The 13,544-nt window shown below is 46.7% G+C and overlaps 1 protein-coding gene across 1 annotated transcript in view; it reads right to left on the bottom strand.

Annotated features, from left to right (window-relative positions):
- Nucleotides 1–9,034, bottom strand: part of HABP4 (hyaluronan binding protein 4) — a 32,593-nt gene extending 23,559 nt beyond the window's left edge. Inside the window, exons 1-2 of the mRNA XM_079109050.1 lie at nucleotides 8,581–9,034; nucleotides 3,800–3,962 (exon numbers count right to left, since the gene is read on the bottom strand). Coding sequence (XP_078965176.1) covers nucleotides 3,800–3,962; nucleotides 8,581–8,932 — 515 coding nt within the window. The 5' untranslated portion in view covers nucleotides 8,933–9,034. The remainder of the gene's footprint in view (nucleotides 1–3,799; nucleotides 3,963–8,580) is intronic.
- Between the last annotated feature and the right edge of the window lie 4,510 nt (nucleotides 9,035–13,544).

Below are 13,544 nucleotides of genomic sequence, written 5' to 3'. Positions count from 1 at the left end.
TTATTACAGTCAAGTTTGGAGAAAGTGCCGAGAACGCTCTCTCAGGTGACTGGTGATAACTGTGGCGGACATTTACCAGGATGGTGACTCCTCGTCACTACTAATAGCTCTCCCACCCCACTCCCTAGGGTTTCTTTGTTGTCACACTACATATCATCGCACCCTGCATGGAAGCATGGGCTGGGTCCTGACTGGACACGTGACAGCCACCTGAGAGCCTCGCTTTACGACAGCAGCGGGGATCCAGCCTCCAGGACTCCATCAGGAGACTCCTGACACAGCCTCACCGCTGCTGGGCCTTGTTCATGAAGCAAACGCCCAGGAGCCAGGCAAAGGTCCAGCACTAAAGGAAGGACCGTGTCACACGTCCAAACCAAGAGCATGTAAGAACTCTGACAGGACAACAGGCTGAGACCACTGACACCATGTCAAGAGGAAGAGACACACAGAACACTAAGTGCACACGATCATCATCTCAACACCAAAGTAGATCGATACTTAAAAAGAAGCAGCAGGCTGGGGACACAGCTCAGGGTATGGCGCTTGTCTGGCTCGTGCCAGGCCCTGGATTCCATCCCCAGCACCACAGTGGCAGGAAAATGGGCCAAAGTGTTCAGAGTGATCATCTCAGGTGCAAAATAGGTGGTTTCAATTTTCTTTATAATTTAAAATTTTTTTCTGAATGGTCTAAAGTGACTTATTTTTATTAAACAGCTTATGAACTTTTATTAAGCAGAAGAGTATATTTTAAGAAACCAAGGAAAATATCTTTTCTGATATCACAGGCAGGACTTATTAAAAAGTTCAAGTTTCTGGGGCTGGGGTGGTGGTTCAGAGGCAGAGCTTGCCTAGCACGTGTGAGGCACTGAGTTCGACCCGCGGCACCACATAAAAATAAATAAATAAAATACAAGTATTGTGTCCATCTATAACTAAAAAAGAGTATTTTAAAAAAGATTCAATTTTCCTTGAAAGTAAAATTCCCTAAATATTTCTAGTAGGATGTACAGGAACACACTACTTCCATAATGTTCCTGCCAAAAGCATATAACCTTGTTCCCTGAGAAAGCATCAGACAAAATGAAATTCTGGTAAGTGCTACACAAATAATTAGTGTACAATCTTTAAAAATACAAAATTCATAAAAGACACAGGAAGACTAGGAGCTATATCAGATTAAAGTCGACAACATACAATGTACACTCTTGGTCTAGACTGAGCCAGAAAGGTGTTCTCTCTGGCTAAAAGGACCTCACTAGGAAAACTGGAGAAACTTGAGCAAAGTGAGTAGATTACATAATTTAGGGCATTAGGTAGCAGTGCTCACGTATCAATGCTAATGAGTCTGATAACTATACAGGTGGGGCTTGTTTGTTTTCACAGTGCTGGGACCAGAGCCCAGGGTCCCACACATGCAGGCAAGTGCTCTACCGCTGAGCCACATCCTCAGCCCCTGTACCATGTTCTTAGGAAATACACATAATTTAGGCACAAAGGGACGATAGTACTCCTTTCTCTCAAATGACAAAGGAAAAAAGTATGTGTGTGTATGTGTGCACACACGCGTGTGCACACGTGTATATGTGCACAGAGAAAGAATGATAAATGTGGTAAAAGTTAACATTTGAAGACTCTAGATGAAGGGCACATGAGAATTGTTTGTATAATTCTTGCAACTTTTCTGTAAATCTAAAATTATTTTATTTTTATATTTTTGGTACCAAGGATTAAACCCAGTGGCGCTAAACTACATCCCTAGCTCTCTTTTGTATTTTGCTTAGAGACAGGGTCTTGCTGAGTTGCTTAGGGCCTAAGTTGCTGAGGCTGGTTTTGCGATCCTCCTGCCTCAGCCACCTGAGCCACTGGGATTACAGGCATGCACCACCGCGCCTGGCTCTGAAATTATTGTAAAAGAAAAAAAAAGAATCCACAATCCCATATCCCACCCTTACCTATGAGTACTATTTCACTTTTAAAAGGCATCTTTTCAGGTCACATGCAAAGATCTACTTTATCCTTTTTCAAGGCTGCATACTCTTACACTAAAGAGATTTATGCATTTGAACTATAATTTCCTTATTTCCACAGAATACATCTTTGCAGTGAGGGAAAAAAAGCATAAATGTTTCAAAAATTAAGTAGCCCAAGAGATTTTTCATAAACAAGGAGACTGTGGCCATTATACAGCCAATTTGAGTTTATCAGCAAAAACAAAAAGGCCCCAACAAGCCTTTCTGTTACCCTTTCCACATGGTGGCCTCCGCCATCTCCGAGTTCTGCACGTGACCCAGGTGAACAGACGTGAGGAGGCAGCCACCTGCCTGGCCTCTCAGACTGAGTCGCTCTCTGCTGCACTGTTTTTTGGGGGGGTGGAAAGGTATTTTTAATAGGCACAAAGCCATATTTCCTTGGTTAAAACCAACGACCAGGATCCTAAATGAAACAGTTAAGGAGCAGAAAGACTGGGAGCAACAAGCAGTCCCTTGACACTGAACTGAACGCTCTTCTAGTCCTCGTTAGTCCTGTTTTAGCCAGCTTCCACGTCCATGGGTAATATCAGATCCTGTGTCTGCAGATTCAGCCAGCTCTGATGAGAAATACCCAGGGAGAGCCGGGTATGGTGGTGGGTACCTGTAATCCCAGTGGCTGGGGAGGCTGGATTGCGAGTTCAAAGCCAGCCTCAGCAACTTAGGGAGGCCCTAAATGACTCAGCGAGACCCTGTCTCTAAACAACAATAAAAAGGACTGGGGTGTTGCTCAGTGGTTAAGCACCCCTGGGTTCAATCCCCCTGCCAAAAATAAATTCAGGGAGAAAGACGCACCTTTCCTGAACATACAGGTGATTCCCCTTGTGGTTATTCTCTGAAGAAACACAGCCCAGCGATTGACATTGCATTGAACATGGCAGGTGATCTAGAGGTGCTTCCAAGTGTACCAGGGGATGTGTGTGGGTTCTATGCAAATACCACACCCTTCAATAAAGTGACTTGCTATCTGCAGATTCTGGTGTCCTTGGGGATCCAGGAGCCAATCTCTGGTAGATACTGAGATGAGCATATTTTCCTTTAAATGTGATTCACCAGTTTTGTGTTTTAACCTAGACTCTGTTACACACTTTAAGCAGCAAGCAAGCACCCACCCTGCCAGTACCAAGCACAAGACATACCTAACTGCCACCTTGGTATAGGTGAGGCTCGGACGGCCTGTGCTGCCATTACTCAGGAATGACATAAGAACGCACCAGCCTGAGACCTTCTTCCCTATCAGAAATCAGAACACTCTGAGAAGATACGTGAGCCAGGTCAGTATTCCCTATCGTATTAGGTTTTCCTTCAAACTTCGTCATGACAGCCTGTTGACCTGACCAGGGAACTAGGAATTTACCTAAATCTGTTTAAGAGGATGATTTCGTAATGCTAAATCAAACCATAATTATATCCCTAGCTCAAAAGCAGCTCCCTAGTCTAGAACTTGAAAAGAAATCTTCACCCATTCAACACACTCCCATGTCATTTTGTAAGTGTTTTTCATAGTTACCAAAAACAATTTTGGGGGGTGGGCCCAGGGCCTCGCTCACGCTACCGGAGCTCCCTCCCCAGCCAACCATCACTTTTAATTGGCCAGTCATTTCTTGAACCAAGATGTAAGGTCATCTGTGAGGTAAGTGGGAGATTCCCTAAAGTCTGTGATTTGCTTCTTGCACTGGCCAAATGTTCCAAGGGCAGCCACCACAGACAGCCCAAGGGCTGGGCATCCCTGAACTCCCGCCCGCCCCACCTCGGGGGACCGTGGTACATACTTTTCATCTGTAAACTTCTCGGCTGTGAAGTCCGCCTGCCTCTCGGTCTCGTAGGGTCGATACTCCCTGTAGGGCCTCCGCTCTGCTCTGTCAAGTGTCACCTCTGTCCCCCGGCTGTCGTTCCATCCCAGCGGCTCCCCTCTTCTAGGAGTCCGCTTCTGGCCTGCCGGCAGAAAATCAAAGCACAAGCTGGAACACGGTCCCCACCACAGTCCTGCGTGACACCTTGGCTGCCTCCCATCTTCCTGGCAATCAAGGTCACTGGAAAACCCGACAAGTCTGGGAAACTTCTAAGAAGAAAAAGAGGTGCTGACGCCAACACAGCCTCGAGTCGGGCCTACTACCACTGTTTGGTGCTGGGGGTTGAACCGGGGCAAGTGTCCATGAGCCACATCCCAGCCCTGGTTATTCTTTGAGACAGGGTCCTGCTCAGGTGGCCTGTTATCCTCAGACTGGTGATTCTCCCGCCTTGGCCTCCCTGCCGGGTGGCATTACAAAGGTGCACCTCTGCACCTGCAGAGTCTACACTGCTCAATAAAACTCAACCACTACTAGGATCGTGCTTCCCTTATGCTCTAGAAAGTACAAGATAAGTAAACCAGACTAGCTGCCTTATAGTCACAGGCACCTCGCAGCAGATCTGCGACAGCGAGTAAATCACATTTCACAAGAGCACCTCTACCAAAACACGGTCACAAGCGCCCCCGAACACTAAAGGATCGACGGACTGCACTCCAGGTCATCCTCTCAGAATTCCAACTGAGTAGCACGTGAGTCACAGCTACTAAGATTTCCATTTCCACACATGTTGTAGTGTTTTTAAAATAACGGTAGATTTTTCTGCTTCGATGCGATTTACAGATTTGCCATTGCAGCCCTCAAGCATGAGCCCACCTGACATTTCCCACTCACTCAAGAGCCAAGATTCTCAGGGGGCATCCCTTCTGGCCACTGAAAAGTCCAGCACCCGCTGGGGCAGGGACAGGGTGCTGGGGCCGCTCTAGCCTTCTCTTCTCTCCCCTCTCCCTTTTTTACCCTCCTCTAGTTTTGATGCTTTAAAATGTTTAACCAAAGTTTTGTTTGGAGCCACCTCCACCTAATACCTGGTAAACATGTTGTGGAGAACTTTGTCACATTCTCAATCACCTTCCAGAATGTTCATCCACTCTGGCACACGTTCAGAAGGTCTTCCCTCAAACATAATATACAATTTTTATTATGGTGACTTTGATTTTTCTTGGTAGAAATTACTCTTCACATTGATTCTATAGCTATTAAATATTATTCAATGGGTATATTTTTAACTGAATTCCCATCCCAGTAGATACACACTCTAACTCTTGAGAAATAAATGCATACACATATTTTTGCATTTTCTACTAACAACCTAAATTTTAGGGTCTAGACACAAGTAAATATTATCTGATCTTATTTAAAGCAAAAACAATGTCTGACATCATTAACATAAAACTGTGCAACATATTTTTTTTTGGTACCAGGGATTGAACCCAGGGGTGCTTAACCTCTGAGCTACATCCACTGCTACCGCTCTCCACTCCCGATTTTTAAAAATTTTATTTAGAGATAGGGTCTCACTGAGTTGCTTAGAGCCTCACTAAGTTGCTGAGGCTGGCATTGAACTCATGATCCTCCCGCCTCAACCTCCCAGCAGTGCCACTACATCCGGCACAACTTACTACTTTTAACATATTTTTTTAAGTGTGAAAAATTGCATGATAGATCTAAGTTCAGTCGGTTCTGGTTTCAACATCCCATAACTAGACATATTTGAATCCAATCTGCATTCTATAGTGAGGTCACAATCTAAGTTTCTGACATGGTTAGGATATGGGAAAGATGCTATCATAAAAAGAGCATTATGTGTACTGCAGAAACATAAATTACCAACAGATCAATTTTAGAAGAGGTGTTTGAAATATAAGGGAGAAAATGTCATTATGACATTTTGTAAATTGTAAATTGAAAAGGTCTATCCAGAGCCCAATAGTCATCAGCACACGTGTCAACAGCAATACTTTCCAATACTTTCCCCTGGTAATTGTTTTACAGTAACTTCAGATTCCCTGTTTGTAACCTGTAGTTAAAAAAAGAAGAAAACCAACCTTAAAGGTCTCCCATTCAACTATAGAAACATATTGGTGTTTATTCCACCTACTTTCTGCTTCCTCTAAGTTATTTTTTAACTATCAATAAAATTTGGACTCTGCCATTCAAAGCTTAAAATATGACTTTTATTGCACACTTTATGGTAGTTTCTTCTGTTTCTGTATATAAATTGAAAACTGTTCAATACAATTGGCTACTTAATAGGATAATTTACCAACACCATGAAAACATTTAATTCTCCCTCTAGAATGCAAAGAGAAAAAGATAATCAGCAACAATTTCTTTTTCCCTACAACTTAGTTCCAAGGGATCAAGACTGCAATTGCATCTCGCTGGTCTTTCTATGCTGGATCAGCAGCTCCGCGTAGGTACTGCAAACACTGCAATTCACCAGCCCTTTCCAATAAAAGGCTGGCACATGTACTTTGATTACTTATGTAAACCCAAGCCCACAGGAGAAACAGACTACAGTGAAATTTACATTAAGATTTACTATAAACTTGAGCTTTGGCTCAAAGACCAGTTTTGAAAGGCTAGAAAAGCAAAGTTTAAACAGCCTCTTATAAGTCAAGAACAAATTTACTGGGCAAGGTTCAGTCCAAGGGTTTATCCATATTGCTAGGCAGTTCAGGACATTAAAACCCAATGTTTCTGTAGGGGAAAAATCTTATGATTTCCATGGTTTTTTTAGATTAATAAATGTTTCTATTATATGTCAAACACGTCTGATATTTATACTAAGCATTCTCCTATAACAAACAATATTAAAATGTTGAGCATTTAATCTCAATCCCTATCCAATAATCAAACCTTGAGAGCGGCTCTCTAACACCCCTGACAAATTTAGTACAGTAACGACATAAGTGGAAATTAATGAGACGTTCGCTCCTGAAATTACATATACTTGAAAAATACCTACAATGACAAAATTCCTTTCTAACCACAAGATCAACTAAAGATCTTTAATAAAGAGCTCAAAAGCCAGATTTCTTAGACTGTGAACAACTGACAGGGAAAAAAGCTATAAGTGTGCGTACTAGATTACAATGTCAAGTGAAAGAAGTAGGTTGCAACCCAGTTTCTATCATTAAGTTTAGAAAAATATAGAAATAACACAGTACATTTCTGCACATAAATTTATGCATATAAATGCACAGTGCTAACAGTAGGAAAAATTGTGGTTTCACTTGATCTCATACATTTTGAGACTTGAAATTTTTCACAACAAAAATAATTTTTAACTTTAACAAGGCTAAAAATCAATATATACTAGCTGCAGTTCCACATTTCTAAAGGACAGTATATTTTTATGGTTGAAAGATGAGGAAAAGCACAGCCTTCCTTAATTCTTTTATTTCTATGAAGCTAAATAAATTTGAGAAAAACACAAGAGCATAATACAAAATGTATAGTATATCTGGTCTCACTGGGTTTTTTTACTTTTTTTTTTTTTTTTTTTTTTTTAGTTGTTGATGGACCTTTATTTTATTCATTTCTTTACATGCAGTGCTGAGAATCGAATCCAGGGCTTCACATATGCAAGGCAAGTGCTCTACCACTGAGCCAAAATCTCAGTCCGGACTCAACTGTTTTAACAGGGTCGGACACTGAACTATCCAACAGCATTTTTTTACAACTTTCAACATCCTTACTGTAGTGACTTGATGATGCTCAAGCAACGTTTCTGGACTGGACTTAAACATCACCCAGTTGCAAGCTAGAAGACAGTACTTAAACCAGGGGTGTTCTCTCTGGGTTGGAATGCACAATTTTTATCAAGAACGTGCCAATAAAGCTGACCTTAATATGCTGCCAAACGCTGGCGGGAGTGGTCAGACCTTAATACTCCGTCTGCGCACACCGCAGGCCCACTACCTTATTTCAGGGACACTGAGGACAGACAGGTGGAGGACAGCCCTGGCGCAGTCCAGGTCAGAGACCTGAATCTGAAGCAGCCTCCTGGTTGCAGACAGCACCGGCCGGGCTGCGCGGGCCGTTCTTGCCATCCAGGGAGGAACCTGCATGTTCTGATGGGAAAGGTGAAATGCGCTTTCTCAAAGCAGCCTCGAGTCAATCACAAGTTACATGTCCCATCAACACTCGCTGCGGCACTGGAAGACGACACCGGTGGTACTGGAAGCCACCGCATGGGGCTGGGAGAGGGCGCAGAGCGCGCGAGGGCCGGGCCCCGCCGCAGCCCGCCACTGTCGCCCGGGGCCCCTCGTCACAGAGCCGGAGCCCGGCCACCGCGCGGCTCCCGTTCCATCCACTAGCCGGCGGCGCCCCCTCCTTCCCATCGCGCTTCTCCGCCGCCTCCCGACCCGCATCCCGCAGCGGCTGGGCGGAGACAGGCGGTCCTGCGGGCTCCAGGCTCGGGAGACCCCGGCAGGCGACCGGTTTTCTCCCTATACGCGCCCCAGCAACTTGGCCGGACTCTGCAGGCCCAGCTGCAGGGTCCTGAGACCCTCTCGCCTGCAGCGTCCGGAGCGCAGGACGGACGTGACCCCGAGTCCCCCAGCCTGCCGCGGCCCCGGGACCCTCACACGCGCCCAGCCCCGTCCGAGCCCCTTCCCCAGGGACCCAGTGTCGCAGCGGGGCGATGACCCCTCACTCTCCTTCCCTCCCTCGGGCGCCGGGCCGGGCGGGACGCCTACCGGGCGGCTGCGGGCCACCTCCGGGACTGTCCGGCGGCGCCCCAGCGAGGCTCTTGCGCTCCTTCTGCGACTCCCTGCGGCCGCCCGCGCCGGGCCTGTGACTCGAGGCCCCGGCCGGGCTCTTGCCCCCGCGGCCACCGGCCGCCGCCGCCGCCGCCGCCGCCGCCTCGTCGCGCTTCCTGCGCTGCAGCTGCTGCTGGCGCCGGCGCTCGGCCTCGCGCAGGATGTCGAACGGGTCCGACTCGTCGTCCAGCAGCTGATGGAAACGGTTGGCCACCACGCAGCCGAAGCTCTCTTGCATCGCGGCGCCGGCGGCGGCCGCAGCCACAGGGCTCCCCAGGGCGCCCTTCATGCCGCGGCGGCAATGCGGCCCGCCGCGGGCAGCCCACGCGCGCGAGTCTCAGCGAAGCCGGCGGCGAGGACCCATCCCGCTGCTGCCACCGCCCTCCCTGCCCTGCCCTACCCTACCCGTCCCGGCCCGGCCCTCCCAGCCCCCGCCCGCGTTGCCGCGGCCGCCGCGGTCCGCCCCGCCCCGCCGCCCTTCGACAGCCAATCAGAGCGCTCAGATACGCCCCCTTCCCTAGCCGGCGCGTCCGGATGTCCAATCACCGGCCGGCAGCTGTCGCGTCACGCGACCTCTATGTCCCTCCCTCTCAGATACGGAAGGGGGCGGAGCCATGGGCGGGGCTACTTGGGGAGACGGGTTGCGGCGGTCCTGGAGACTCTTGCGCCGAGGTTGGTCGTAGCTGCGTGTGGTCCCTCCGGGCCTGGGTCCATGTTCATTATCAGCCAGACTTCTCTGAAGGTTTAATATGCCTGTAGCCGATCAACAGGTACACATTGAATTCTCACTGTGTACCAGGTATTGTGATGGAGGAGATCCTAGCTCCGTGTTGTCACGGACCTTCGTCTGCGGACAGAAAAAGTGCGCTAAAGAGAAGGCAGAGTTCTTTACTAGCTGTGGCGCAGGAAGCCTGGAAAGGCTTCCTTAGGAAGTGACGGTTAAGCTGAGAGTGACAGTGAAGGGGCAGGAGGAAGACAAGTACAGATGGCTGGAGGAGCGAAGGAGCACAGCCCTTGCCAGCTCAAAGAAACTCGAAGGCGAAGAGGTGGGGGAGGGCCTTGTTGTGCTCTATTGTAGGAGCCGTGGGAAGCAAGTTTTCAGCAGGAGCCGATTTGCGTTTGAAAAGGCCTCTCTAGCTGTATTGTGTAGGAATCCCATTGGAGGAAGGGGTCAAAATGGGCAGGGAGACTGAGCAGAAGATTGTTGCTGAAGTCCAGGGAAGAATCGACGAGGGTAACTTGGACTAGGGCGATGGCAGTGGAAACGAAGGGACTGAAGGGATCCGAGAGCTGTTTGGAGGTTCCATCAGCTGGACTTGGCCCGCGCCTCCGTTATGTGGGCGATGCAGAAGGAAGGGGTTATGAGGGTTGTTTTTCTGACTTGGGCCCTGGGATGGAAGTGCTAGTCACACAGAAATGGAAAACTGGAAGAGACCCCTTTGATGAGAATTATGAGTTCAGTCTTGGACATGTTGAGGTTTGGATTTGGGATTTTGTGTGTGTTGTATTAAGGCCTGGCGCTCAGAGAATGCTGAATTGGACTTCCTCCAGGAAATACTGCCCAGGCACAGGTGGAGATCCTTTTGGCTGCTCGTCCTGCAGCCATTCTCTCCCTCTTATTTTCTAATTTGTTCAGGTATCAGGTGGCTGTAGGCCCCAGGGGAAGTGGGGCCCCTTCCATCCTGATCTTGATTAATCTTAAATCATTCACTGTAATTCCACCCCCCTGCCAGTGATTGCTGAGGAATAGTCGGTGTCTCAAATCTGGCAAAACAGATGGGAGGGGACGTGTTCTGGTAAACTTTTTCTTGCACCTAAATAGGGATTAAGAAAGAATCCCTAGGTGGTGCACACCTGTAATCCCAGCGCCTCAAGAGGCAGACAGGAGGATCCCAAGTTCCAGGCCAATCCCAGCAGTTTAGCAAGGCCCTGAGCAATTTATGGAGACCCTGTTTCAAAATAAAAAAAATTAAAAGGGCTAGGGACATAGCTCAGTGGTAAAGTGGCCCCAAGTACCAAAATCACAACAACAAAAAAAGAATCTCTCCCACTCTCCCCCACTTCTGTGCTTTGGTCCTTACTAAATGAGGAGGGCAAGTGCTTGGAGTTATTTGCTGCCCCTTCTTGTGACAATAAGGATGGAGAAAACCTAGATCCTTGACATTGTTGAGCCACTGCCTTAGCTCACTCAGGAACCCCCCACCTCAGGTTTATTATTATGTAAGATGATCAGTGCCTGTACTGTTGAACTTACACTAAGTTGTGTTTGTTTCTGGTATCCAAAAACAGCTGGTTAGAGCATCTTGCTCGGGCACTTCATAACTATTTTTGACATACCTTCAACAGCAAATGAAAAAGGAATTTTTAATCCTAAATGTTGAAAGCCTGTTTTATTTGCTTATTCAGCTTTCATTCCTGAGGAAGTCAAGGACGATTTCTTATCTCATTCGTTGCAATTTATATTCTCAGGGCTTTGCATTCTGGCAGCTATACAGTAGGTGCTCAGTAAATGTATGTTGAATGACTGAAGATTTTAAGATATTTAGTCATTTCCTTCTTTGAATCAACAGAGATCACTGCCTGTATTTTCTACCCAAAAGAATTGAAAGAAGTTATTCAAACAAAATCTTGTACTAGTGTGCAAAGACACCATTCACAATAGCCAATAAGTAGAAACAGCTCTAATGTACATCAGCCAATGAAGGGTTAAATAAAATGTGGTACAGCAGATTATCATTTGGCCAGTGAAAGGAATGAAGCATTGATACATGCTACAACCTAAACAAACCTTGAAAATATTGTACTAAGTGGAAGAAGCCAGATGCAAAGGCCGCACATTGTATGATTTCATTTGTAGGAAACGTCCATGTTAGGTTGGAATTTGGGTGACTATATGACAGAGAGCGGAGCAACTGAGGCAAAGGGCAGCCACCACACTGCGACCAATCAAACGGACAGGAAAATTCCACTGACCCTTACCTCCACCTGTCACTCAGCAGGACCCCCACCCATTCCAGCCTATAAAGACCCTGGGCAGCCAGGGCCACCTGCGATTTTCTCCGGCTCCCTACCCTGACCTGTACCCCTGGGAGGCTAGGAATTTTGCCCGAGAGCCAGATTCCAATAAAGCTTGCTTCGGCTGCTTTCTGTCTGATTTTATTTGGCCACTAGCCGTGCCCCCCAGCTTACAGTCCAGAATGGACTAATGCCAGAGGTGAGGGGCAGGAGATGCTGGAGAATAACCACTTAAACACAAGAGTTCCCTTTAGGGCAATCAAAATGTTCTGGGAATGATGGTAATAGTTGACAAAATTGTGAATTAACTATATGCCACTGAATTGTACACTTTCAATTTGTAAAAATAATGGGTTTTATCTGTTTACCTCAATTTAAGAAAAACAAAAACAAAAAAAGCATGCTTTGGAATCCAATCAAGATTTGAATCTCAGCTCTACCATTCATTACCTCCATGAGCTTGGACATGCTCATTTCTGTGCCTGTTTTCTCATCTGTAAAATGGAGACATCATGGTCTCTGCCCCTGAGGATTTTTGTGAAGACTGAATGGGGTAATGGGTATGAAGGGTGCAGCGCAGCGCCTAGAACAGAAAGAATCCCAAAGTCGTCATTATCATCACCATTATTAGTGTCATCGTCGTCATCATCTTGAATCAGGCTTAATAGCAGGTAGAGCCATCTCTAGAAATTTCCAGATTCTTTTTTTTTTAGAGGTTGATAGACCTTTATTTTAATCATTTATTTATATGTGTGCTGAGGATCAAACCCAGTGCCTCACAAATGCTAGCAAGCGTTCCACCACTGAGCCACAACCCCAGCTCCCAAAGATTCTTAATGCACCAGCATTGCTGCATGTATGCGAGACCATAGTTGGAGAAACCCTGCTTCAAGCCAGTGTTGTCTCTGGCAGCTTTAAGCATCCTGTCACCAAATTAGAGCACCATGAAACCATTCCCACTGGAGAGAAGGGCATGCTGTCCTCCCCCTGCACGTCGAGCTAGCTTACTCCCCCGTCTTCCTTCTGTTTTCTTCCCAGCACAGTTCCACTGCACTTTTTCAAGGTGAGTCCTGTGAGCCCTGCAACCTAATTCCCAAATCAGTGATGCTCCAGAAGGGCTGGGGTTGTGGCTCAGGAGCAGAGTGCTTGCCCAGCATGTGTGAGGCACTGGGTTGAATCCCCAGCACCATATAAAAGTGAATAAATAAAATAAAGGTACTGTGTCCATCTACAACTAAAAAGATGCCCCAAACACTTCTAAGTGTTTAGATCCACTAACAGATGAGTGGTCTCTTGTTGGTGTTAGCTGGCCATAGGTTTCGTTTCTTTTCTTTTTTTTTTTAATATATTTTTTCAGTTGTAGAAGGACACAATACCTTTATTTTTATGTGGTGCTGAGGATCAAACCCACAGATGCCTCCCATGTGCCAGGCATGTGCTCTACCGCTGAGCACAACCCCAGCCTGGCCATAGGTTGCTGGAGGAGCTTTAGATTACAACAGACTTAGGGTAATGCCTCAAGCACCCTCCCAGTTAGCACCAGTCGTTTTCCTACGGGAGACTGCATCCTTCAGTGCATTCCTGAAACACAACCTAAAGACTAGCCTGAGTTGTTTGAACACTGTGTTTAAAGTGGTAGTTTGACAGACTGGTCTTTCTACCAATCCAAGATATGAAAACAACCTTTAGTACCTGCCATACCAAACAAACACACACACATCCAGATAGTGTAGAAAAATAAAGCATACCAGGAAAGGCAAAGAAAGACAGATGCTGACTAACACTGCCAGCCCTTCCATGGTTGTGAGAAACGTATGTATTCCAGTGGTTATTTATTACCACCGGTGGAGATGCAGCGAAGCTTAACCGCGTACAAGATGTAAACT

This window comes from Sciurus vulgaris (assembly GCF_902686455.1).
Source record: "Sciurus vulgaris genome assembly, chromosome: 13".
In the NCBI taxonomy this organism is placed as follows: domain Eukaryota; kingdom Metazoa; phylum Chordata; class Mammalia; order Rodentia; family Sciuridae; genus Sciurus; species Sciurus vulgaris.
Note: the sequence above shows the minus strand (reverse complement) of the source record. Positions and strands in the feature narration are given on the sequence as shown.